The sequence below is a fragment of the Pongo abelii genome, chromosome 12 (assembly GCF_028885655.2).
Source record: "Pongo abelii isolate AG06213 chromosome 12, NHGRI_mPonAbe1-v2.0_pri, whole genome shotgun sequence".
Classification (NCBI taxonomy): domain Eukaryota; kingdom Metazoa; phylum Chordata; class Mammalia; order Primates; family Hominidae; genus Pongo; species Pongo abelii.
In genome coordinates, this window is record NC_071997.2 from 43,160,518 (window position 1) to 43,186,491 (window position 25,974).

At 49.0% G+C, this 25,974-nt stretch overlaps 1 protein-coding gene across 8 annotated transcripts in view; it reads right to left on the bottom strand.

Annotated features, from left to right (window-relative positions):
* Window positions 1–25,974, bottom strand: part of PAX8 (paired box 8) — a 60,851-nt gene that overhangs the window by 16,023 nt on the left and 18,854 nt on the right. For 2 of the 8 annotated variants that reach the window (XM_054546684.2, XM_054546677.2), the window contains exons 3-9: window positions 12,808–12,973; window positions 10,451–10,651; window positions 8,697–8,785; window positions 8,015–8,137; window positions 7,558–7,733; window positions 2,624–2,744; window positions 1,969–2,096 (exon numbers count right to left, since the gene is read on the bottom strand). In XM_054546684.2, the coding sequence (XP_054402659.1) occupies window positions 1,969–2,096; window positions 2,624–2,744; window positions 7,558–7,733; window positions 8,015–8,137; window positions 8,697–8,785; window positions 10,451–10,651; window positions 12,808–12,973 (1,004 nt within the window). 8 annotated transcript variants of the gene reach the window in all.

Consider the following 25,974-nt stretch of genomic DNA (forward strand, 5'->3'; position numbering starts at 1 on the left):
GTGGGGGGATCGAGGTCAGGAGATCGAGACCATTCTGGCTAACATGGTGAAACCCCATCTCTACTGAAAATACAAAAATTAGCCGGGTGTAGTGGCGCGCATCTGTAGTTCTAGCTACTCGGGAGGCTGAGGCAGGAGAATCACTTGAACCCAGGAGGCGGAGGTTGTAGTGAGCTGAGATCGCGCCACTACACTTCAGCCTGGGCAACAGAGTGAGATTCCATCTCAAAAAAAAAAAAAAAAAAAGGGTCCATGGACTTTTATCCCATGACCCTGTGGTTACTCTGGGCTTGTAGAGGTCTTAATCCTCTGGTGCAGTGGTTTTCAAGTCCAAGGGCTTTCTAGGGGCAGGGCCCCCCTTCTAAAAGAGCAGTTCTTCAGGGGTCTGGTGAGCATACATGTCTTCTGCAAAAGGCTTCATTTCAAGAGAGCATTGAGAGGCCCAAATTTGAAACCACTGGTCCAGATGGACTGTCTGACTCTGGGCTGCCTCTGTGACAGGTCTCCCACACCCCACCCCTGCACTGGTCTCTGCTCTAGCGTTTCAAGGTCATCAGGGTAGGAGGGTGTGGGAGGTGAGGACGCATTTACTCTGTCACTAAATACCCACACTCCTTGGAGACAGTGTCGATATTAAAGAGATTCCTCCAATGCTGAACTGAGAGCTAGCTGGCTTCCTTCCTTGGTCCTGGGTCCCCGCTGGGCCCACATCTAAAATAGTCCTATCCCTGTGGAAGCCCTTGAGGTATCTGAAGACCATATGGGTCTCTGCTCCCCACTTTCACTGCATCTCAGGCCCTCTCCAGCCCAAGCCAAGCACTTGACTCTCAGCCATTCCTTAGGCCCTGGCTGGATGGGCAAAGGTCCTTCTGCCAGGAGGACCCAGCTCCCCTTGAGGTCTGACTTATGGAGTGCAGGCCCAGGCCTCAACCAGCTGCAGATGGTGCTCCCACCCAGAGACCTTGGCAGGGACCTTCTCCTCCCTGGGCCAGTTTCCTCATCAGCATAAGAGGTTTGCTCTAGAGGCTCCCTCAGGTGCTTCCAGATTTACTTATTTTTATTTATTTGTTTTTTTCTTTTCTGAGATGGAGTCTTGCTCTGTCACCCAGGCTGGGGCGCCATGGTGCGACCTCAGCTCACTGCAACCTGTGCCTCCTGGGTTCAAGCAATTCTCCTGCCTCAGCCTCCCCAGTAGCTGGGATTACAGGTGTCTGCCACCACGCGCGCCTAATTTTTTGTATTTTAGTAGAGATGGGGTTTCATCATCTTGGCCAGGCTGGTCTTGAACTCTTGATCTCGTGATCCACCTGCCTTGGCCTCCCAAACTGCTGGAATTACAGGCGTGAGCCACCGCGCCCGGTCAGTGCTTCCAGCTTTAAATATTTTGAGGCAGTTGAGGTTCCTGATGGGAGGTCCCTCACTCCTCCTCTCTCAAGTTGTTGAATCACTGAATTTATCATGTTTAACAGATGTCTGACTGTTCTCCCGGTGATGCTGTTAAGCTAGGCATGAAGATAGCTGCATCATGGAAACACAATTGGGACTGACCCTTGGCCTTTTTAGAAATTTGATCCAGAAATTGGCTCCAAAAGCCAATGCCTTTTTCCCTCCAAAATGTTCATTTTTCCTTCTATTTATTTATGCATTTACCAAGGCCAAATGTTGCTATGTTACAGCACCCGGCTCCCGGCCTTAGGGTTCCTGCTTTTCCATGGGGTCTTGGGGTGGTGTATCCCACTTCCTGGTACCCATAGAGCATCCACCCCTTCCGAGCATCTGCCCCTTCTGAGCATGTCTTCCCAGTCACAGAGAACTTCATGTTGGCGCCTCCAAAAGTTGCCGGAGGAATTAGGGAATAGGGTAGAGGTGGATGAGATTGAGGCCAGAGAGGGGGCTGGCGGTCGGCCCTGAGGACCCCCCTCCCACCCACCGCAATAGCTGCATGGCCCCGGGACTTCCCTGTCGTACCTGAGAGGAGGGCCTGGCCCGTGAACTGCCCGTACACGGAGGCAGCATGGGGAAAGGCATTGAAGGGCGGGACCGAGGCACCGGCTGGGACCCCGGAGCCGACTTGCTGCAGATCCAAAAAGGCGGAGCTAGATAAAGAGGAAGGGGTGGAGCTAGAACTGGACACCTCGGGGGTTTCCTGCTTTATGGCGAAGGGTGAATGAGGATCTGCCGGAGGGAGGGAGACAACAAGGAGAGAGGGGTGTGAGATGACGGGGTGGGAACATGCACAAACCAAGCCATGAGATGTGGAGGGTGCGGGCGGGGCGCGGGGCAGGCAGACCCAGCTGCTCTCAGAGTCTGGGCTGGGGAGCCAGGGCCCACGAGGTGTGGCAAGGAGGGGAGAGAGAAGCTAGATCTCCCTGCTGTGCTTCTGCAGTGAAAATGGAGAGACTGGGAAGGAGTGTGTGTGCCCGCCTCTCCCACAGGAGGGAGCGTGGAGACCCAGGAGCGGCCTAGGACTGGAGGTACGACCCCCTTGACCCACCTTGAGGCCCAGCCAGCGCAGCCCACCTCTCCTCTCCAGGCCAGGGCCCCACACACATTCTGCCTGACAGCCAGCCAAGCTCTTCAGTCCCCCGCCCTCCACCTGCCAGGGAGGCTTGGGGCGTTATACCTGCCACCACGGGGTAGGTCTGGTGAGTCGAGAGGTTGCGCCCCAGTGGCGTGTTGGAAGGGGTCAGGGTGGCCTTCCCGTCGTCCAGGGTGCTGTTGAGCAAGGGCAGCGGGTAGAGGCCCTGGGGAGCAAAGAGAAGTCAGCGCACAGAGATGATCCAACAAGCCGACCTTCCTGCAGACCCTGAGCCTGTCTTAGGACTTGGCAGCCCTAATCTCCCCAGGAGAGTTCCTCATCGTCCCCTTGTTCCTTTACGTTCTCAACTCCACTCAGCACGTTTCCTTCATGCTCATTGTCCTCCCGCATCCCTGGAATTCAAGGCCAGCTGGTGGCATGAGTGCCCAGATGTGGGATAGAGAGTCTCAGCCAGAGGACCACACCCTGGCTGGATGGCTGGTTGGCTTCCTGGTTTCACCACACTGTTGGGACCCACAGAATACAGGACGGTGCCAAGGACTGGAGCAGTCTCCGACCGGACTGTTCAGGGTCCTTCCATCTGTTAATTTATTCTTCCCAGGCACAAAGGGAACCCAGATACACAAAGGTAACCCAGGCACAAAGGTTTAAGAAACTTGTCCCACTTCCAGGTGGGCCAAAGATAGGATTCAGACTCGAGGGATCAGAATGTGTCTGCTCTCAACCACTGCCCTAAACTGGGTGACATAAGGACCACTTCTTACATTTGCAAAGAGCTTACATCAGAGCTTTGCCTCTGCTGTCCTAGTAGAGTCCCCCAGTAGCCCAGTGACATGGGTGAGTAATATTATGTCTGTGTTTTATATGTGGAGCCTGGAACTCAGGTAAATGGCCCAGTTTTGTATAATGAAACTGAGACCAAACCCGGGATTTCGGCTGTGGACCCAGGTGCTTTACCCACCACGTGGATTTCTTCTTTTCTCTCTCCACATCCAAACAAATAGAAATGTGCAAGTTCAGCTTGAAAATGGTATTTAGAGTTGTTTTTGTTGGAAACACTCTTTGTCAAGTACCTGGGGGTCTTCATCAGTAAGACCTCATTTTAGATGCCTCCTGGCCTCCCCTTGCCAGGAGCACAGCTATGACCTTAGGTACTCCTTCCGAAAAGAACTTGTTTAACTAAAGGCAAGTGTACCTCATCCTTACCATGGCCTCCTCCCAACGGGGAAGCAGATAGCGCAGAAAAAAGAACACACCCATTCCCCACATACCTTCACACACGTCACATACCTGCTACGTGAGATGTGCAAAGCTGAATTCAGGGAATGCTCAGTGGTTACATAACAGTGCCACTAAAGGCAATTGTTTTCAGTGATTTCCACTGAGCTGGGTTCTGCAAAGATCCACAGCACTTTCCGGCTGCATGCTGGGCACTTTTGGAAGCTGCAGTCAATTCTGGAGGCCACAGGGCACCATTAGCACATAGCAGCAATTACTGACTAAATGGTGCTCTGGTTCCATGCCTTCCAAGGGGGCCCACTTAGAGGCAGGGTGGAGTTGCTTAGGGCCTTTTTTTTTTTTTAGATGGAGTTTTGCTCTTGTTGCCCAAGCTGGAGTGCAATGGTGTGATCTTGGCTCACTGCAACCTCTGCTTCCTGGGTTCAAGTGATTCCCCTGCCTCAGCCTCCCGAGTAGCAGGGATTACAGGTGCGCGCTACCATGCCAGGCTAATTTTTTGTATCTTTAGTAGAGACAGGGGTTTCACCACGTTGGCCAGGCTAGTCTTAAACTCCTGACCTCATGATCTGCCTGGCTCGACCTCCCACAGTGCTGGGATTACAGGCGTGAGCCACTGTGCCTGGCCAGGGTGTGGCTTATTGAAATTGAACAAAGTACCTAATTTCTAGAGAGTATAAGAAAAGTTTAAAATGCTTTATGGATGTGTTGTTTCGACAGCAAAATATCTACTCAGAATCCTATAGCTATTTCAAAATCCAAGTAACTTAGTAAAAAAAAGGAAAAAGAAAACCTATATAGTCAAATCTTTTGGTGATTTTGTATTCAATGGCTGAAACTTCCCAGTGATTATTGGGCTTTTTAGCTGGAATTGAACTTCAATCAGGGCAGAGCAGCAAAATGCTTCAGAACTTCAGCGAGTCTGAGCCCTGGTTCTGCAATGACCTGCCAAGTAGCTTTAGTCTACTTGACTGCTCTGAAGCTTAATTTTCTCACCTGTATGGGAATCATAGACTCTACTTTATGAGGCTGATGTAAGCATTACATGACATTTTGTATACTTATACATAATGTGCTGAGCACCGAATACTTGGTGACAACAGATGCCCAATGAGAGTTATCATAGATATTATTTCAGAATCATGTGAAGAGTCAGAAGCCACCAAATTCTTGATTTCTGTCAATAAACTGATATTCATATTCCGTTGATGTTTTCTGATGCATTTGTAAAATAGGGAAACAAGAGCTGTATGACTTCTGGCTATGTCTGGTCATGAAATAGCAACCAGGAATAAGGCCACATGATGTTTTTGTTGAACACTTCCCCCTGCCCTTTTTTTTCTTCCAGATGGAGCCTCGCTCTGTCACCCAGGCTGGAGTGCAGTGGCACAATCTCGGGTCACTGCAACCTCTGCCCCCCAGGTTCAAGCGACTCTCCTGTCTCAGCCTCCCGAGTAGCTAGGATTACAGGTGCATGCCACCAGGCCTGGATAATTTTTATATTTTTAGTAGAGTTGGGATTTTGCCATGTTGGCCAGGCTGGTCTCAAACTCCTGACCTCAGGTGACCCATCCACCTCAGCCTCCCAAAGTGCTGGGACTACAGGTGTGAGCCACCATGCCTGGTCCCCCACTTGTTGATTTTGCAGAAAAGATAGCTGTGTTACAACCCGTCCTAAGGTCAGGTATGAATACTTGTGCTTCTTTCTTGGCTCCCCAAGCCAGAGGGCATTCCTATGCCCTGGTGAGAGAGCACGGAGTATTACTTTGGCAGCATAGTCAGTTACCAGAGGTGGGAAAAGCAAAGGCCAAGCAGGACATGAGGGGCCCTTGCACTGGCTGGTTCTCCCTGCCTTCACCACCCTCCAGGTGAATGACTGGGTGAGTAATGATTGACTGAGGAGGTAATGAATAATTTATGGACACTGCTGGACCTCAGTCTCCTCATCTGAAAGATGAGTGGTTGGAGAAGTTTAATGGTTTTCAAATGCTTTTTTTTTCAGTCTTCAAATAAGTGTTTACATAGAAGCACCATATCTGAAACAGGTGACAGTGGACCAGTCTGAATGAAATGAGGGTTGGCAGGTCTGAGCTCCAAAACCTTCTGATTGCCCAAGCCCTCCTTGTCTTGCTTGGATTATCTCCACACAAATGGAGAAACTGGACAAGGTGGTCATGGAGGTCGCTGAAAGCTCAAAGACTCTCTCATTCCAGGATCCCCCATGTTCATATGCCAGCATGGCATGGGGGTGCTCTGTAGTCAAGCAGGGTCCTTTGGGGAGCTTAGGGATGGAGCCAGGAAATGGCTCTGGGACTCAGCGGGTGTCCAGAGTCTCATCAGCAGGGTTTCTTTACTTTCACTGAGTGGCTGGTGCCTGCACACTGAGTTTTGCAGGCTTACTCTCACAGAGTGAGCTTCCTGCAGGCCCCCCACTGCAACCCCCTTTCCTTCCTGGAGCTGTGTGCTGACTGGTGGGTGAGCACCCAGGCCCTCTCCCCATGCTGCTGATGGCCAGATTTCTCTGCACGCTTGTGGTCGCCACAGTCAAAGCTGATAAAATTGCTGATGCAGATTGCCTGCCCAGCTGCGAGTGCTGGCACGGGACCAGCGGCCCAGACGGTCACTGGAAGTGGTGGGCTGATTATTGGCATCATCTCCATTGTCCTACTCAGTTTTTAAAGGCAAATGGGCTTGCCTCACTCCTACAGCAAATGACGGCATGGGCAAAGAGGGGCAACAGACCCACCCTGAAGACACTCCTCATCTGGTTGACTTGGTGGGGTTAAGGGAAAAAGATGTGATGACTAGGAGCTGAGAGCTTAGTGGTTCTGCCAGAGCTGCAGAGTCTTTGTTGGCCTCGGGGTGGGACCTCTCACATCTCTGTCAGCTTTTCACAGACACCAACCTGTTATGATTCATTTCACCTGTCCTGAGCACTAACAAGAAAAATTCCCTGTAGCTTTGGATGTATTATTCTGGATTTCTCAACTCATTCATTTGTTCATTCATTCACTATACCATTACTGTCTATTATAAGGGGGGCACAATGGTAGGTGCTGGGAATAAAAATGGTGTTTAATGTTTCATGAGGCTTCCCTGTCCTTAAGGAGTCCGCGTGTCTTTGTACCTCTCTGTCTGCTAGATTATTAAGCAACACTGTGAGAAGCTACTGAGAGCAGCATGTGGGACATGCAGAAGGGCAAGAGGCAAGAGAGATGATTCATGTCAGAGGGGCAGGGGAGGACTCACGGAGAGAGTGATGTTTGAGCTGAGTCATGAAGGCTAGTGGTATTTTTCCATGCAGAGAAGTGGGAGGAAAGGCATTCTGTGTGGAGGGCACATGGTGTGCAAGGGCAGAGAGGTGTGAGCGAGGGTGGCGTGCTCGGGGCCAGGATGAGTGGCCAAAGGTGGGGCTAGGAAGTGGTGGCTGAGGTCATTATGTGAAGGCTTTGTGCTACTGCTTCAGAGTTGTGGAACCTGATGTCGCAGTCTGGGAAAGATGCTGATGGCAAGGGATAGCATCATCAGGTTGTGCTGCCATCCCTGAAAGGCCCAAGCTCAAAGGTTTTGGGTGAAGGAAGCCAGGAGGGTTAGAAAGAGAGGAAGATGCCAGGGCATCTGGTAAAATAAAGCATGTGTCAGGCTTGGAGTTGCATAAGGCAGATGCCCCGAGCCCACTGATGCAACTTCCAGCTGCTTTGGTGGAGCAGAGGCTCATTTGGAGAACAGACCTTCTCCGGCCCTTGCCCACCCTGTTCACCTCCCAGGACCCAGCTTCTCACCTGCTCGCCTTTGGTGTGGCTGGGAGAGGCATAGGCCTCCGGGTAGTGCTGCCGCTCAAATGGGCACTCGAGTGGCTCGAGGTGGTGCTGGCTGAAGGCATCCGTGCGAAGGTGCTTTCGGGGTCCGCTGCTGCTGCTCTGTGAGTCAATGCTCAATCGGCAGCTATCCTGATCACCTGGCACCCCCCGGGAAGGAAGAAAGCTTTTAGGGGACCTATCTATTCATGCTCTAGACCAAAGTAGAGGACTGACTCCAAGCTGACTCACTGTGGAGGGAGAAAAAGGGCCAGCCACCTGGGCCCAGGAGCCTTGGCCAACTGAGGGACAGGACATGTGACAGTCACATGCAGAGCCCCTACAAAGTCCCATGTCATAAGTGGAAGGATTTCTGTCCCCATCAAAGCCTGAGCAAACTGCTCTCGTGCACCACCCGCTGCCTTCCTGTCCCAGCACTCACTGTCATCCATTTTCCTCTTGTCGCTGCCAGGCTGAGCGATGCCCAGGAGCCCATTGATGGAGTAGGTGGAGCCCAGGGAATCCGACTGGGGTGACTCCGGGGGAGTTACAGCTGAGCTGGGGACTGCAGTGGGGGAGAGGGAGAGGGTCAGGGGTGGGAGTGACACCCCTCACAGCCCTGGGTGACTCTGGGGGAGTTATAGCTGAGCTGGGGACTACAGGGGCTGGGGGAGAGGGAGAGGGGCAAGGGGTGGGACACCCCTCACAGCCCTGGGGTGACTCTGGGGGGACTGCAGCGGTGGGAAGAGGAAGAGGGTCAGGGAGTGAGAGTGACACCCCTCACAGTCCCTGCTGACACTGTGCAGGAGGCAACAAGCCGAGCCATGGACTGAGACCTGGAGGGGCTCGGGTCCTTCCTCCAGGGGGCCTTCTGGTGGGAGGGGTTCTTGGAGTTAGAGCTGTCTCAAGTGTTTGCACCTCTCCATAGTTCAGTGAATCTGCCCTGGGAACAGGCCAGACTTCATAGCAGTGGCACAGCTCAGTCTACACATGGGTTTGTGAATAGTACTGTGCACAGCTGTGTCTGTGTGGGTGTGTCTGTGTGTGCCTCTGTGTATATGTGGGTACGCTGAAGGGGAGGTGTACACGAGCATGTGTGTGTATCCAGGTCTCTCAGCACTCACTCAGCGTGTGCCCGGGACTCAGGGACTTGGTGGCCACGCAGCTGTCCATAGGGAGGTTGAATGGTTGCTGCACTTTGGTCCGGATGATTCTGTGATGAAAAGAAAGGCCATGAGAGAGAAGAGGAGGAAAGAGAACTCATAGCTGCCCCAGACCCAGTCGCCTTTTTGACACCCCTCTTGGGTATCTCAAAGGCACTTGAAACTCAACTGTCCACAGTCAAGTCTGTGACCCTACTCCACATGCCTAGTCCTCCCCAGTTGTCTGCATCTCATGATTGGTACCATCAGTCACTCAAGGCCAAAACAGAGATGGGGCTTAACTTCTGCTTCCCTCTCTTTCCTATCAAACCCATCATCGAGTTCTGTGTTTTGACCTTGTGAACCTTGCCACCGTTGACCCCTGTCTGCATCTCTCCATCAGCACCTTAGTGTATGTCATCACCAGTGTTCCAGGGTCACTCACTGGCCCACGCCCATCCCCTCTTGGCTCTTTCTAAGTGATTCTCCCTACTGCAGCCAGAGTGGACTTTCTGAAATGCAAGTTGACCACCTGCTTAAAATCTGCCAAGGGCTTCCCATTGCTTTATGACCAAAGGCAAGAAGGTATAACACAGCCCCCAGCCTCTGAAAGGCCACCTCTGCTGACATCTTCAACTTCAGCCTACCTTATGCTCCCCTGCTCTTTATCTACTGGTTTTCTTTCTTTCTTTTTTTTTTTTTTTTTTTTTTGAGATAGAGTCTCGCTCTTGTTGCCCTGGCTGGAGTCCAGTAGTGGCGTGATCTCAGCTCACTGCAACCTCTGCCTCCCATGTTCAAATGATTTTCCTGCCGCAGCCTCCCAAGTAGCTAGGATTACAGGCACTCACCACCACACCCAGTTAATTTTTGCATTTTTAGAAGAGATGGGGTTTCACCATGTTGGCCAGGTTGGTCTCAAACACCTGACCTCAGGTGATCCACCTGCCTTGGCCTCCCAAAGTGCTGGGATTACAGGCATGAGCCACTGCACTTGGCCTATCTACTGGTTTTCTTTTGATCCTATTAGCCACAGGGCCTTTGCATAGCTGTCTGAGCTCTTTTCACCTAGTTCTCTTATTGTTTTTTACTCAGGGGAAGACTTTCATGACCTTCATAAACCAAATAATCCTATGCTACCTTGCATATCCTCATGTTCCTTTTCTTAGCGGGACTTACAGCTGCATTTTTACAATATTTTTTTGTAAGTAGTTGATTAATATCTGTGTTCTCATTAGACTGCAAGCTCCGCAAAGATGGGCTTTGTGTGTCCCAGGGCCTAGCACAAAATGAATGAGTGAATTATGTGTGAATGAATTAATGAACAAGCGAGTGAGTAAGTAAATGATTGATTGAGGCAGTGAGTGAATCATTGAGGGACTAAATAAATGAGTGAATGCTTCAATGTGGGCCGGGTTAGGGGTCTGATGGCTTAGAAAAGGATCAATTCATGAAGATTCTTTTATTGAATGAAAGCAGATGTGGCATTTGAGGAAGGAAACTGTAGATAGCACACTACGGCTGGGGGCCGGGGGAGGGCGCCCCATAGCATGGGGCAAGGGAGGAGGCAGAGAGGTATGGTATCTGCCTGGAGCCAGGTGTGCTCCCTGCCTGATTGTTCAGCATCAGGCCCCTTCCTGGCCTCTGCTCCACCCAAGCCAGGCCCTTCTTGTCTCTTTCCTGATTTCCCCAAAGCCCAGGGGCCCCAGCCTGACGCCAGAGGCTGCTTTCTCTCTTACCTATTAATGGAGCTGACACTGGGCACAGTGTCATTGTCACAGACGCCCTCAGCCAGGAGCCGGTCTCGGATCTCCCAGGCAAACATGGTAGGGTTCTGGCGTTTGTAGTCCCCAATCTTCTCCACCACCTTGGGGGTGGCCACCTTGGGCTTGGAGCCCCCTATCACTCCAGGCCGGATGCTGCCAGTCTCGTAGTACCTACTCCAATAGAGAATCCCAAAGAATTACCCAATAAGCAGGTGGGGTCTTTAGACAGGGATTTAGCCAGAGCCTCCCTCCTCTCTGAGGCTTCTGGGTAGGGATATGAGAGTGAAACGTGCCTCCAAGCCTGGCCTCAAACGCTTGATGTGCATGGAACTATCTGTTTCCCTCGCTTGGGTAGGTTCATGCTACTGCCAAACCAGCATCCTCTGCTAAAGGCCTCACCTTGGCTTCTCTCTCTCCCTTCCCTCTGGCCAGTCTCTTGTGTCCTAGCACCTGCAACAGCCATTGTATGGGGCACAAAAGATTTCCCTTCTAAGAAAGGAAATCTTGGTGTGCCTGATGTGTGAATGACAGGGGCACAGCAGTTTGCTCTATCCAGCTTCTTTTGGCTAAAGCACGACTGAGTTTTTTTTTTATTTTTATTTTTATTTTTTATTTATTTATTTATTTATTATTTTTTTTGAGACAGAGTCTTAATCTGTCACCCAGGCTGGAATGCAATGGGACAATCTTGGCTCACTTCAAACTCTGCCTCCCAGGTTCAAGCGATTCTCTTGCCTCAGCCTCCCGAGTAGCTGGGATTACAAGTGCCTGCAACCACACCCGGCTAATTTTTGTATTTTTAGTAGAGACAGGTTTCACTGAGTTGGCCTGGCTGGTCCTGAGCTCCTGACCTCAAGTGATCCACCCACCTTGGCCTCCGAAAGTGCTAGGATTACAGGCATCAGCCACCATGCCCAGCCAATGACTGACTATTTTCTTTGGCCACCTAGAAAGCTAGCCGAGGTCACTGGACCCTCTGCTCTGTCTTGGTGGTTCACCTTTGCTCCCTGCCCTGTCCAAGCCTGAGGCATATCCCTCACCGCCCTGATCACTGGTTTTCTATCAGGTTTTAGCAGGTTCAAGTTGAAGCTTCTCCTCATGGACTCTGGAATCCTGACCTTGCTTGGATCCCCAGCCAGGTCCAGCTTGTTAAGCTGAGCCTCCTCTTCTGGGGCCTCCACCCTTCCCCTCCCTCTGTCCTCCAACTAGTTGCTTTGGCAGATCAACGGCCTGTGTCAGTATATCCTCCTCTTCTTGTTGTAGAAACTCTCTGCTCTCATCTGAATGAAAAAGAATCTGGCTCTTTAAAACTCCATTCATCTGTTACTTCCATCCGGGACTCATCTCCTCTGGGACACCACAGCCCATCACAGGAATCCCCTCTCCCAAGCCCAGCAAAGGATCATGCCTTTCCCTAACTACTTCAGGAGGAGAGCCAGGGCTTTTCACGGTTCAAAGAACAGTCCAGGTCCCTTTGCCTTGTCCAACCAGGGCTCCTCCTAAATCCACCTAAGGGTCAGAGCAGGGGGACAGGCATATGTACACAGAGCTGACTGGAAGCTCTGGCACAGAGGCATTTTTAATGGAAGTGGCTTTGCAGACTGGAATCTGTGACTGCGTCAGCTCAGAAGCAGGCCTTTGCTGTTCCTGGTCTCTCCTGAATCTTTGGGTCAGTGGTTCTCAACCCTGGCTGCAGAGAATTAGAGTCACTTTCTGGGGGCAGACGGGCTGGGGAGTTATATACCAAAACTTGTGCCTATTTCCCTAAAGTTCTGATTTAATTGGTCTGGGCTGGGGCATAAACAGTATTGCTATTTTAAAAATCAGGCTTCCCCTGGTGACTGTAATGTGCTGCCAGGACTATGAAGCACTGATCTGGGGTCTTGGGGAATTATGGTTTGAGAAGCACAAATTCAGATATCCCTCTTTTAGGGGTTAGACCGTGGGAGCTCATCTGACTGTGTGTCCCCTCCCTAGTGGCCCAATTTCCCTAGGTCTCCGTAGGAGGAGGACCTTGGGGGAAGATTCTCCTGCCTTAGAAGGAGAGAAACCTATAGCAAATGAGACATGGAGCAAAAGAGAAGAAGGGAGAGGGAGAAACTAAAAGTAGGATAAATGGACAAAGAAAGAAGGAAGGGCAAGAAAACAGAAAAATAGTGGCTGGGTAGAGACCCAGAAGGACCACCATAACTGTTCAGGTCTCAGGACCAAAACTGGACATTGGGAGCAAATCCCCATTCCCTGGGAGGGGAATTCTCCAGCTGCCCTGAGATCAGCTGGAGAAGTCAAGCCCTGCAGGGAAGGCGGCCTGTGGTGAATTTCGTGCTTACCTGCCGAGGATCTTGCTGACGCAGCCATGGCTGACGCGGAGCTGGCGAGAGATGTCGCAGGGCCTCACACCCTGGTGGGCCAGGTCTACAATGCGCTGGCGGACCACTTCTGGCAGGGGTCTGCCGTTCACAAAGGCCCCTCCCAGCTGGTTCAGCCCTCCATGGCCTAAGGAGACAATATTCCCAGGGACAGTTGTCAGGGCCAGGTAGGAGTTTGGGTGGGGATTAGCTATGAGTGCAGGTGCAGGTGTGTGTGTGTGTGTTTGACTGTGACCATGAAATCCCATGGCCAGGCCCTGTGGGCCCCTCTGCACCCCTTCCCCAGTTCTCACTCCCAGGATGCTGGCACAAATGGTATGTGATGCTCATCCCCCACGATGGGATGGTGTCACAGGAGCACCTTGGGCTTGGGGACTCTTTGGGCAGACTCAGCCCTTCACTCCAAATCACAATCCCCTATTTTCTTCCCTCCCTTTGAAAAGTGTGTAAGGAGTTGAGGATGTGCGGTCTTCCCATGCCAATACTGAGCCGTTTGACCTTGGGGAAAACCCCTTCTCTTCTGAGAGTCTCTTTTCCTTTTGTAAAATGGCGGCACAGGTGATTTTCACCTTTCTCCTTCTCCTCATGGAACCAGATTTTAAAACACTACCCCACTGAGAAAAACAAATACAAAAGAATAAAAGCAGAACCTCTCTGGTAGAGCTTGGGCAGAGAAGGCACGAGCTCTGTCTGTGGACTTCTGGCCTGAATGACCCCCAAGGTTCCTTCTTTCTCTAACAGGCCAGAGCACCAGGGACCTGGTGCAGGGTCCTCACAGGCATAGATAGCACTGGGTTCCAGGACTGACACAGAGGCTACAGGCCACTGTGGGAATCTATCCATGTCATGGATGTGTGTACACGTTCCCTTAGCTGCTTTCCTGACTTGGCCTCTGCTCTCTGGCCCCAGCCTGTGTTTCATTCTGAGCCCGTCTATCCAGTCAAATCCATTTGTATTGAGTGCCAACTATGTGCCACACACTGCACAGGTCCCTGATGATGCCAAGGTGAATAAGGCAGACATGATCCCTATTCTTCCCTCATGGGGTTTATTACAGTGAGGTCCTAGACCAGCAAACAGCCAGTTAACATATTTTGTGACCACTTTTGGGACTGGTGACATGCAGAGAGTTATGGGAACCACTGGAGGGGAACTTGACTTGGCTCAAGGAAACACAGAAGGGTTCCTGAGGAGGTCTAAGCTGAGAATGAAGATAAACAGATGCTAGCCAAGTGAGGGAGAGAGGGGTGAAAACTGTTCCAGGCAGTGGGAACAGAATGTGCAAAGACTCAGAGGCAAGAGGATACTTGTCTGTTAGATTTTCCAACATATTCAACTCTATAGTCCCTAGAGCTATACTGGGCTAATTTCAGGGCCGAGATTTCCATTTTTCTCATGAGGAGACTGGGGCTCAGAGAGTTTTAGTGCTCTGATTTATGTGACTTGTCTAACTCAGCTTATATGAGGAGGAGCTGAGATCCATCCAGAATTTGAGGCTCAGATCAGGGCTGCTCCTTGAGGGGAGCCCTGTTCTGGGGCTAGAGCTATGCCTGGATGCTTGTCATTGGCTCTGCTGTTTTGTGCTGAACATGCCATGGTCTTTTCACACTAAGGGCAGGATTTGGTGATATGACTGGGAAGGTAGAGCCCTGCAGTGTGGGAGTCAGGGAGCAGGCAGGTGAGAAGGAAGAGCCAACCCCAGCCTTCTGTGTGAACCAGTTAAAGACTATTTATGGCCGAGGGTGGGAAGTGCCTTTGCTGGGCACACAGTGCCCATTATCACCCACTGACTTAGCACATTCAGAACTGCCTTGCAATGTCTCCTCAGGGGTCCAAGCTGTCTTCAGCAGAACACTCAATTTCCCTTTAATAAAGGGGGTGGGGGCCAGGTGCAGTGGCTGACATCTGTAATCCTAGCACTTTAGGAGGCTGAGTCAGGCAGATCTCCTGAGGTCAGGAGTTCGAGACCAGCCTGACCAACATGGTGAAACCCCGTCTCTACTAAAAGTACAAAAAAAAAAAAACAAAAAACAACTAGCCGGGTGTGGTGGCACATGCCTGTAATCCCAGCTACTCGGGAGGCTGAGGCAGGAGAATTGCTTGAACCTGGGAGGTGGAGGTTGCGATGATCTGAGATCGCATCATCACACTCCAGCCTGGGCAACAAGAGCAAAACTCTGTCAAAAAAAAAAAAAAAAAAAAAAAAAAAGGGAGGTGGGGGTGCTCTAAGCCTCTGCCCTGGGCAGTAAGTCAGGAGGAAAAGCCCTCTGGCCAAACACCCAGCAAGAAGGATGCAATGACCCATCTTCCTGGTGGAGACAATGGGTGAGCTTGGGCACAGCTTCCACCTATGCCTGTCCAGGCAAGTCTTCCTAGTGACTTCTTCTCCACTAGGGCTGGAAGAGTGCTTGGAGGTTCTTCAGGAGAGCCCAGATGGTGGGCAGAGGGGCCTTTGCCCAGTCCTAAGCCCATTCCTCTGGTCCTCACTGGCCAGAGTGCCATTTGTGAATTGCTGTAGCCATTTGCCCTCACTGCATCATTGTTGCCTTCCGGCTCTTTTGGGTCCACGCACTGAACACACGGGGGCGCCAGACAGCCACCCAAACACAGACAAGACCTTCAGCAGTCCAGCTTTGTCCTCATTTTCCAGAACTTTCCGGGCCGTATCCACCCAAACCTAGGTGTTTAGGCTGGGACCTCTATATCTGGAAGCAAGGTTTCTTAGAGGTGGAGGTTCTTCACCTCTACAAATGTGAAGCAGGTTTAAAAAAAATGCCATTTTGGGGTGGCATGAATTGGGTATTGTGCCTTTTAAAAAAAAAACACAAAACGACGCTGTAAGCTGTGTGGGCCATTGCCCTTAATTATTATGAAGGACTGACTCGCATCCTTAGAAACCCAAACCCTCAGGAAGCCTTCTGAGAGGTTATTTACCGTTATCAGTAAGCATTGTAGTGCTGGGAAAGATGCATTCACATTTCTGGCCCCTAAACTGTGAATTCTCTGGTGCTTATTTTATTTGACTGTCTTCTGAATGACTTTGTGTTACTGTGGAAAGAGCCTTGGGCCTGAACCCTTCTTTGACACTGCCTGTTTTAGTCTTATCATTTGAGAAAGTGGATTTTTTTTCAACCTTAGTGTTTTTATCTATCGAATGGAGCATAACAAAACTTATGCCTGCTGCTGACTTAAACCCCTATAAGAAGATAGGGGGGCTGGGTGTGGTGGCTCATGCCTGTAATCCCAGCACTTTGGGAGGCTGAGGTGGGTGGATCATGAGGTCAGGAGATCAAGACCATCCTGGCTAACACGGTGAAACCCCGTCTCTACTAAAAATACAAAAAATTAGCCGGGCATGGTGGCAGACGCCTGTAGTCCCAGCTACTCGGGAGGCTGAGGCAGGAGAATGCGTGAACCCTCAAGACGGAGCTTGCAGTGAGCCAAGATCGCACCACTGCACTCCAGCCTGGGCGACAGAGCAAGACTCCATCTCAAAAAAAAAAAAAAAAAGAAAAAAAAGAAGATAGGGGGATCAGGATGGAGAAGTGCTTATTTAGATAAACAAATCTTGCTATAAATGTAACGTTTTTCTAATTTGTAATATTCCCATGGTTGAATGTTATGACCCAATCTTGGGAGTAGGACTAGGACTATGGAGAGTTTTCTCAAACTTCAGTGTGCATCAGAATCACTTGGCAGTGAGGGTTATTAAAATACAGAGTACTGAGCACAATGCCCTAAGTTTCTGAACCAGTAGGTCTGGGATTGAACTGAGAATTTATGTTTCTAAGAAGTTTCCACGTGGTGCTAATGCTGCTAGGCCAGGGTCACACTTTGAAAACCACTGGTTTAGGACAGGTGATGGCTGGTATATTAAAAGTAAGAGAATAACTCTTCATATTCCTCCAACATTCTTCTAAGAATAATAATGCTTGTTTGTATACTATGGTTTTCATTTCTTTTCAACTCAAGACATTGACCAAGTGCCTATCATGACTCAGCTACAAAGCACTGGGAATGCAACCTTGAACAAGACAAGAACCCTGGTCTTCAAGGAACTGCGAACCTTTTTGGGGGATATGATAAGATACATTAGGAATCACCATGTTAATGGTGATCTTTCTTGAAGGATATAAGTCCAGGTGCTCGGGGAGACCCGTAAGTGGTTAGAGGGAAGCTGCAAGGAAGAGTATCTCGGAGGTAACTAGGTGAAGAATTTTCTTCAGGGGGAAAAAAATCCATGCATAAAGTCTTGGTGCCTTCAAGAAATTGAAAGACATTTAGTGTGGCTGTAGGACAGGCAGGAAAGAGAATTTGGAAAGAGCCTGCTGGCTGCAGATGGAGATGGCCCCTATGGTTTGAAGTTTTGAGCTGAGTCCCTGCAATGGAAAGACTTTTGTCTTTCCTGTGTCCGGTGTGGGGGAGTGGACTCTTCTGGGTGAGTCACCACCAAATGCCCAGAGGTGGGTGCAGACTTCCTTCCTGCACTGGGGTTGGGGGGATGATTGGCGCCTACTGTGCTGACCACCTTTTCATGCAGCTGCAGGTGGGGTGGGCTTTGAGGCCGGAAGCCACAAATGAGTAGGAGCCTCCTGGTTGGGCGAGAAGTGGGGTGAGGGGGAAAGGTGTGACCCAGGAAGAGGTTTGAAGCCTCATAAGCAAAGACTCTTTGTATGTCTGGAGGATTGTGAGTGGGGAGGCGGGGTGGATATGGGGGAGGAAGACAAGACCGCCTGGCCGGATGCAAGCAGGTTCCTGAGTGAAAGGTACTCAGACGGGAAATGCAAGCTTTCCTGGGGTCAGAGAGGACTTATCTTACAGTAAAGGGATTGGAGCTCAGCAAAGGTCTAGGTGAAGCTTGCTTGCTGTCCAGAAACGTATCCTTTTGAAAAGTGACCATTCAGGGAGGTCTTAGGACTTTGTTGGTAATTTCTTCATCCTTTATAGAGCTCTGAGTAGTTGGGATGGCAGAAAGAAAACAGAGATGCTCATTGACCAAAATTCTTGTTATATGCACCAATATCCAAACCCTTAAGATGTGGAAATCCTTTCTCCATGTTCCTATAGTCCTTTGCACAAATTCATATCATAGCACTGACTGCATTGAACAGTAACTTTCTCTATTTGAGTTTCTTTATGAGTTACTCAAAGGCAGGGGCCCTGTCTTTGTCTACTGTAATTAGTGTTTTCATATATACAAGTGGTAGACAAATGGTTTACATTGGTTATGGTTGTTGCATGGATTCCCATGATTCTGCACGGTGCGACCCCAAATCCCACGCTTCAGTACTTTCCTCTTTATCCTTTTGCTTTATCTTTTGCAGCTCTGCCCAGTCCTAAAGTGGCAATGGCTCAATGTGCTGTTCTGCAAAAATTTCCATTTAACTACCTGGGGCTTTTTGCTTTAGTCCCATAGAGTGTCAAGGTGATAGTTGAGCCTTGGCAGGGCTATAGTGAGAGGTGCAGTGGCCTCTTTGGGCGCCCTTCAAATCATGCCAGGCCTACTCCCCTTCCATAAAGGAAAGGCCTTGTCCATGCGAATCAGTCCCTGGCATTCTCAGCTTGGTGTTGTTCCCTTCCTCAGCTGCTCACTTTCAGGTCTGTGATCTCCATGTGCCACCTCCCAGCTAATCCTCTTGGCTTGATGCCTTTCTGGAGTAAAGGCCAGGGTCTGTGCCTCCAACTGCTCCTGAAGAAAGTGTCCCAGGCCCATGGAATCCCAGTGTCCAAAGTCTGCACACTGGATCATGCCAGCACACATGAGGTTATGGGTTACCTGGACACATGAGACCCTTGGACTGGGTAAAAGGGGCTGGCATGCTGGAAAGCAGCATCCTGCACCTGCTGTTACCCCCAACTTGCTGCATGACCCTTGGTTATCTCTGTGCCTTACACTTGTCTTCCTAAGGGAAACTGGAGCAGAAAGACAGCAGCTAGGCAAAGCTGTGGCTTGTGTTTCTTATTGATTTCTTGCCCTTCTACCTGTTCTGGAATCCTACTCCGTCAATTATCCTCCCATTTAAAAACATTACTTACCTCTTCTTTTATACCAGGTCCTTCCCCTAAACGTAAAAATGGAATTAAATTAATCTATGTTGCCTCTCCAGTCCCTGACCTCAAAATAAATTAAACAAAAAAAATTCTTCCCTTAACCATGATACTCTTCTTTCCTATTGTTTTCAACTAAATTTGTCAAAAAGCAGCTATACTTGCAGCCCATTCCTCCCTTCACATTCAGTGCTCAGCCTGCTCTGTGCCTCCTGCTTAGCGTGTGCTTGGTGATGAGTGGCCGTGGATGGATAGTGAGTGGTTGGAGGGTGCCATGTTCTCCCTCTTGAAGAGATTTTAGTGACAATCCCATCTCCTGATTCCTTATACCTTCAGTCTAGGCTTTTTGCTTTGCTTTGCTTTAATGGGGTTCTCTTCCCTTATTTGCTCCATGACGTATGTTTTCTCCCTTCAGGCTTCTCTTAGTTCTCAGTGTTTCTCTCCCCCTTCACGGCCATCCTTGGTGATCCTACATACTCTCATTGTTGTACCTACTACCCATCTTATGATGGCATCGTGGGCATCCCAGGTAACCCCAGTCAGGTCTTTTCCCCAACTTTTGTTTTCAATTTCTATTGGAGATTTCCTCTTAGGTGACAAGGGGGCTCCTCCTCTAATGTTGTCTTGGTTGGTAACAACACCAGCTGTCATGCAAGCTCAGGGCCTGCCCCTTCTACTCAGCCTCCTGCCACCTGCCACCACACTCTCTGCACTGCACTGTCATCGGTCTTCTGCATGGACCTTGGAAGTAACAGTGTGTCCCCAGCCTTGGGGCACTTGCACATGCTGTACCCTCCTCCTGGAGCTCTTGTCTCCTTGTCTTATCTAGTTAACTCCTGCTCATCCTTTATATTTCAGCACTGAGTCACTTCCTCGGTGGCTTTGCTTTATCCTACAGAGTAGGTTCAGGCTTCTGTTTGGGTGTTCTAATAACATGCTTTACCTTTCTTGAATGGCAGTCATAGAAATGTAGCATCAAATATAACTGCTGTTTGGAATCTGGTTGAAAATGAGAGGAAGAAAAAGTCTCATAGTCAAGGGAGGAATTTTGGGGGGACTGGGGAGGTATCATAGATAAATTTAACTGCATCTTTAGGTCCAAATTTTAATTTTACATTTTTTGCATAACTATATACGTATAAATCATAACTGTCTTCTATCACCAGATAGAAAGCTCCATGAGGGCAAGACTTCTTTCATTTTGATCATTATTAAGTTATATTAGGTGTTCAATAAACATGTCACATGGATCAGTTGATAGCCTTTATCTTTTTCCATTCTCTGCATATGGAATACTCACAAGACCAATTTTTACCTCCTAAATATTTACCTAACCAATACCTTCCTGTCTGTCCCCAGCATTCAAACATTCATGCATTCATTTATCAATTCTATCCATGATTTTATATGCCTACCATGTAGCAAACATTTTAATAGAACTGATTATATAGAATTGATTTCTACCTTCATGGAGCTTCCAGGCTAGGGATAGGAAGGCTGAAGATGGGTATATATTTAAAAAGTGAATACAGAAATAAATGTATAATTACTACTTGGAATACATGCTAAGAAGAACACAACAGGGTGCAGTGTTAAAAAATAATGGGGTGGGGGTGCAAGAGAAAATGAGTTCAAGCTGATTAGGAAGATGTCTCTAAATGACATGTAACCTGAGTGGAAGGTGAGTAGGAGTTAACTACTCACCTGGACTCATTGATCTCCACATCCAACCTTGTTCAAGTGAACCTTTGCTACCCAGCTCAGGAGCAACACATCTAAACCCTAGTCTGGCCATATTGCTCCCATATTTAAGAATCCTTGCAAGGCATGGCATCATTTTCTTTATGGCAAAGTCCAAGCTACTAAATCTTGTAGACAGTGCCTACCACTACCTGACCCTGACTTAGTGTTCAAGCCTCATTTCTTACCTGTCTGAGCCTTGAACCTGATGCCCTAACAACACAGAATTGCTTGCCATTCTTTTGCTGCATCTGAATCCTCTCCTGGGTCCTTGACTGTGTCCTCCGTGCCTGGAGTGCCCATCCTCACCTTCTCCTGATTGATTTCCATTCATGACTTAGGAGTCGGTTCAGGAAGCTCCCTCCTACAGAAAGTCTTCCCTGGCTTTCCCTGCCTGCTCTCTTTGGTCCTTTCTTTTAAATAAGCCAGGACATAATCTCATTAAGCAGAATATAAGTGCCTGTTGGTTATTGAAAGGAAAGAAGAAAGGAAAGAAGGGAAGAAGGAAGGAAGGGAGGGAGGGAGGAAGGAAGGAAGGGAGGAAGGAAGGAAGGAAGGAAGGAAGGAAAGAAGGAAGGAAGGAAAAAAAGAAGGAAGGAGGGAGAGAGGGATAGAGGGAGGGAAGGAGGGAAGGAGAGAGGCAGATCTACAAGTCTAGTGAAGCCCACACCTTCTTTGCCTTAAACAGAATTCTGTTTTCTACAGACACATATACTCATAGAAATGAGTTATTTAAAGAAGACGGTCCAGATTCCACAGTCCAAAAAAAAAAAAAAAGAGGTTTGCCCTGCTTCTGAAGGAGTCAGGATACGAATGCAGAGGTCTTCCTGTTGGCTCACGTATCAGACCTTCAACGTCAACATTAAATGTGTGAGTGCTTGCCAGACTCACACTGTTGAGAGCAGCTTTGAATGTGGCAGTGTGTTCTGTAGGAGTCTTCTGTGAGATTAGTGCTACTCTTGCCATTTTACACCACTAAGGAAACTGTCACTGACTCTAGTCTTTGGATTCTGAGCCAAGAAGTCTTTTTCTTCTAACCTTGGCCATAGACACTCTACGGAGAATGATGGGAGGTGATCTACACAGACTCCTCCCTCACTGGGTTGATAGCTCTGTTGGGAAGATTTTAACATCCATCAAGGGAAAAAACCATGAGAGACAGCTCAAGCTAGGGAGGCAGAGGGTTAGCAGCAAATGCTACCCCTCCTGAGAACTCAGACATTCCAGACTCGGAGATCCCATGAGAAGTTCCTGACTCAGGACTGTGTAGGCAGTGCTGCATGCATATGCCTGCCAGGGCTCAATCAGTTAAAAAAAAAAAAAAAAAGTCTCCAGTTCTCATTGTCAAGGAGCTCAGTACTGTGTTCAAGGCCAAGGACATGATCAATCCAGTCTTAGAATCTGGTTTCCTCAGATCTCTTCTGGTATCAGCCAGGGCTTGGTCAGAGGACAGAAACCTTCCTAGGTATTTCAACAAAGGGGCTTTAATATGGGGAATTGTTGTCTGGTGTTGGAGGGCTGTAGGAGCACAAAGGAAGCACTGAAATAGCCCAGAGATAGTAGCTACAGGAAGCAGCCACTGCCCCTCGGGCTGGAGGAAGCAAAAGGAAGAAACTGGAGTTATCAGAACTACATGCTTAGAGGAAGGGCCTGTGGAGCTGGGGCTTGGATCTCCAAAGGGCTGGCACGTCCCAGCTGTTGCTGGGGGGCATGTGAGGCTGGCTCTGGGAGATCTGAGAGCTGGAATCTGATTCAACTACTGCTGCTCAGGTATTGGCTGACAAGAGCCACATACAACAAGAAGAAAGTCCTTCCACTATCCTTTAAACTTCTACTACTTGCCAGGTGGCCCATTTATCAGTCCCTCATATATTCTATTATTCTATATATATATAACACCGAAACTGAGAGGTAGCTTTCAAATCTGTCCTCTTGCCCTGAAGAGTGGGTGAGGTTCATGTATTCATTTATTTCCATTCCTTAAAGCTATATGGAAGAGAGAGTCAGAAACCCCTGCTTCACCTCTGACTAACTTATGACTTTGGCATGAATTTCTGTCACTTCTTTCTGTCTTTCCTTCTAGGTGTGCCAAGTGACCTAAATAACATGGTGCACGTGTAGCACCTGACACAGGACCTGGGCTTCAGTAGACCCTCCACAAATGTTAGCCATTACCGTCACCACCGAGACCCACCATTTCCATACCAGGCACTGCTCCAGGTTCTGGGGACATAGGGGGATGAAGACAGATGGGTCTCTGCCCTCTTGGAGGTTATGGTTTTATGGGAAGATTCTTTTTGTAATGATTTCAAGTTAATTAACTTATTTATTAGCAAATGGCAAAGCTCCCCCACCCCATCTGCCCCTCTTCTTGCCTGGATTGATTTCTCTTCTCTCTCTTCTAAAATCCTTAGTAATGATAAAAGGGCAGGGTTTTGGGATGCCTGGAGGGGCAGGAAATAATCCCAGCTCCTTCTTTCCCCTTCTAGTGCCATGACTAGGCTGTTACTGATTGACTCCTAGTTTGTTATTGTTGCTGTGTGCTGGTCTTTGGGGCTCTGTTTCTCTGGTGGGGTGTCTATGCTCTTTAATGCAGCCCAGGAGGACCCTAAGATGTGAGGCCATGAGGACAAACTCCAGTTCCTTGTTTACTACACTCTGAAGCTCAGGCAGATATAAGAGGGTCTTCCAATAGAATATGAAATTTGGCTTCCTTTGATGCTTCTTCCTTAGATCAGCCCAGAGGGTGGCTGTGGTGGAGGGCTTAGCACTATTATTTCATCCCCAATAGTGAGGGGGAGCTGGGGAGAGACAGGGGAGGGAGATAGAGGATGGATAAAGAGGTTTCCCTTGGATTAGACTCTGTCTGGGAGAGAATCAAACTAGGCTGGTATTTCACCAACGTTGGACCTAAAAGAAGAGGAAGGGGGAAAGGAGGGAGGAAGAGCTATCTTTAGTACCCAGCCCCTCTTCACCATTAGTCAATGCCTAAGAATAATAATTATAGCCAGTATTATGGGAGGTGCTTATTTTTGGGCAAAGCTGAGTATTTTAAATGCATCTTTTCAATTAATTCTTGTAATAACCCTTTGAAGAATGAAGTACATTATCATTTTACAGATGAGAAGATGAGGAACAGGGACGGCATGTAACAGGTTCAAGGCTCCACCTTTACAAAGTGGCATTACTGAGACTCAAGCTGAGAGCTCTCAGATGCCATAGTGAATGCTCTGCACTGCTTACTTTTGCCCACCCACCTCCAGTGCCACCCCTGGCAGCAGCACTGTATTCCAGGAATAGCCAGACCCCTCCCTAAGAGCGAATATGTCCTTTTGTCACCTACCAAGTATGGGTGCTTTCCAAAACTCACTTCCAAATCCTCTCCAGCTTTTCATTTTCTTGGTGCCTAATTTTTCCTTTTTAAATTTTCTCCAGTCAGAGAGGGCACCTAATTCCTTTATTTCCCTCCACTCTTGTGTACTGGCTGGTTGTCCTCCATTCTCTTTGTTTACATCCATCGCTGCCTCCTTTCTTCCCAGTCTTTCCGGCTCTGGGTTTGCATCCCTGCCCTCAGTGTCTCCCAGTTTCCTTGCTTTCTTTTATTTCCCTCCTGACTGCTGCCTCCCCAGTTCTTAACAGCTCTCTGTCCCAGTCCTTTCCTGTCAAAGATGGCAGACTCCTCCAATGCCACCGCTCCCCTACCCATCTGCCCGGAGTCTTCCCTTCTCTCTCCCTCCCCGCTGGCTCTTTTGGCCATCCCCCTTCCCTGCATAATCTTTATTGCTTGCATGACTGCTCAGGTTCTTTATCCCATCTTCTCCTCAAAGGCATTCGCAGCTCCGCTGTTATTCTTGTATTAGCATTGAACCCATTAAAGCTAATTTGTTTGCCCTAATCTCCATTTATTTTTCCCTAGTTGATATTAGATTTCCCTTTCTATTGCTCCAGCATGATTTTCTCTTTGTCTTCCTAATGGTCTACCCCCCTCTCTCTTCCTCTATTAATCTGGTTGGCTTCACTGTGTGGTTTCAAGGCCTTTCTCCCCCTCCCCCAGCCCTTAGATTAACCCTGTCACCTCCCTCCCAGGAAGGGCTTCAGTGTGTGGATTTCTAGGGATGGAGCTGCTTCAAATGTCAACAGACCTCTAAGCTTCTTAAGAAAAGTACTGCTTGACATGAGGCCCTGCCTTTTCCTGGAGCCAGGCTGGAGGCCTTGGGAGCACAGGGGCCAGAGAGCTTGAGGCAAGTGAGACACACATGGGCTGCTCTGAGCCTGAAGGTCACCAAGTCCAAGGGTTCCCTGGGTAGGGTTGCCTTTGGTGCTGTCTCAGAGATTTCTGGAGGTCTCTTCATGCTGTCTTAGATCCTATAAATTATATTAGCAATATAAGGTATATAAAGTAACAGCAGATGAGCCACTTTCTCCCTCTGAGATTGGGCACTATTTCCCAAGCAGGGGACTCACTTCCTTTCCTTCCTGCAGGAGTGATGCTCTCCACTCTGTGAATGTGGCTTTGGGTATGGCTAATCCACACCCTGCACTCTGGCCTTCAGAAGCCCAGGGAGAGAAGCCTCCCAGAAGCAACCTTCCAGAACCTTCTCCATACTCCCACCAACCTCCCCAGCCCCTGTCTTCTCTTTGAATCTCGTTGTCAAGTTCTTTCCTGGCTCCTTGAGGGGAGGTGCAGCTTTCATCTGACCATGCAGGCGTGCTTTGCAGTGGGTAGAGCAGTGCTTTCCTCCTCCCAGCTGCACACTGGAATCATCTGGAGAGTCCAGAAACTTCCCGCCTCAGGTCAGTTCAGTCACAATCTTTTGGCATAGCATCCCTGAATCTGTATTTTTAAAAATGTCCTCTGTTGATAGTCTAGACTTTATATCTACTCTGTGGATGTCAACAAACACTTATCGAAAGCATTAATTAATTGATTAAACATGAACTTCTAGTCAGGGGCTGCAAATGGAGCTTCCCAGTGCTCCCTGCAGGTTTACTAGAGGTCATTCTTCCCAGGTCCTTCCCATTGAGCTTCCTAGACACTTGCAGACTCCTGGCATCACACACCAGGGCTGTGGAAAGGCCCTCTGGGCTGCAGAAGGAAGGTCCAGGGTCTCTGCATTTGGGGAGGGAAACAGGCAAAGCAGGTATGGCAGCACCTGCCGAACATGCGTTTAGATGCTTAGCGACTGTACAAGTTACTGCACTACACCCTCAACTCCCCCTGAGGTCAGAGGCCTGTGGCTATTAATGCTTTTTTTTAATGGGTTTATATTAAAGCAATTTTCAATACATTAGATTTCAATTCAGTGAGCACCCACTCTGTGTCTAATAATATTCCAGGCT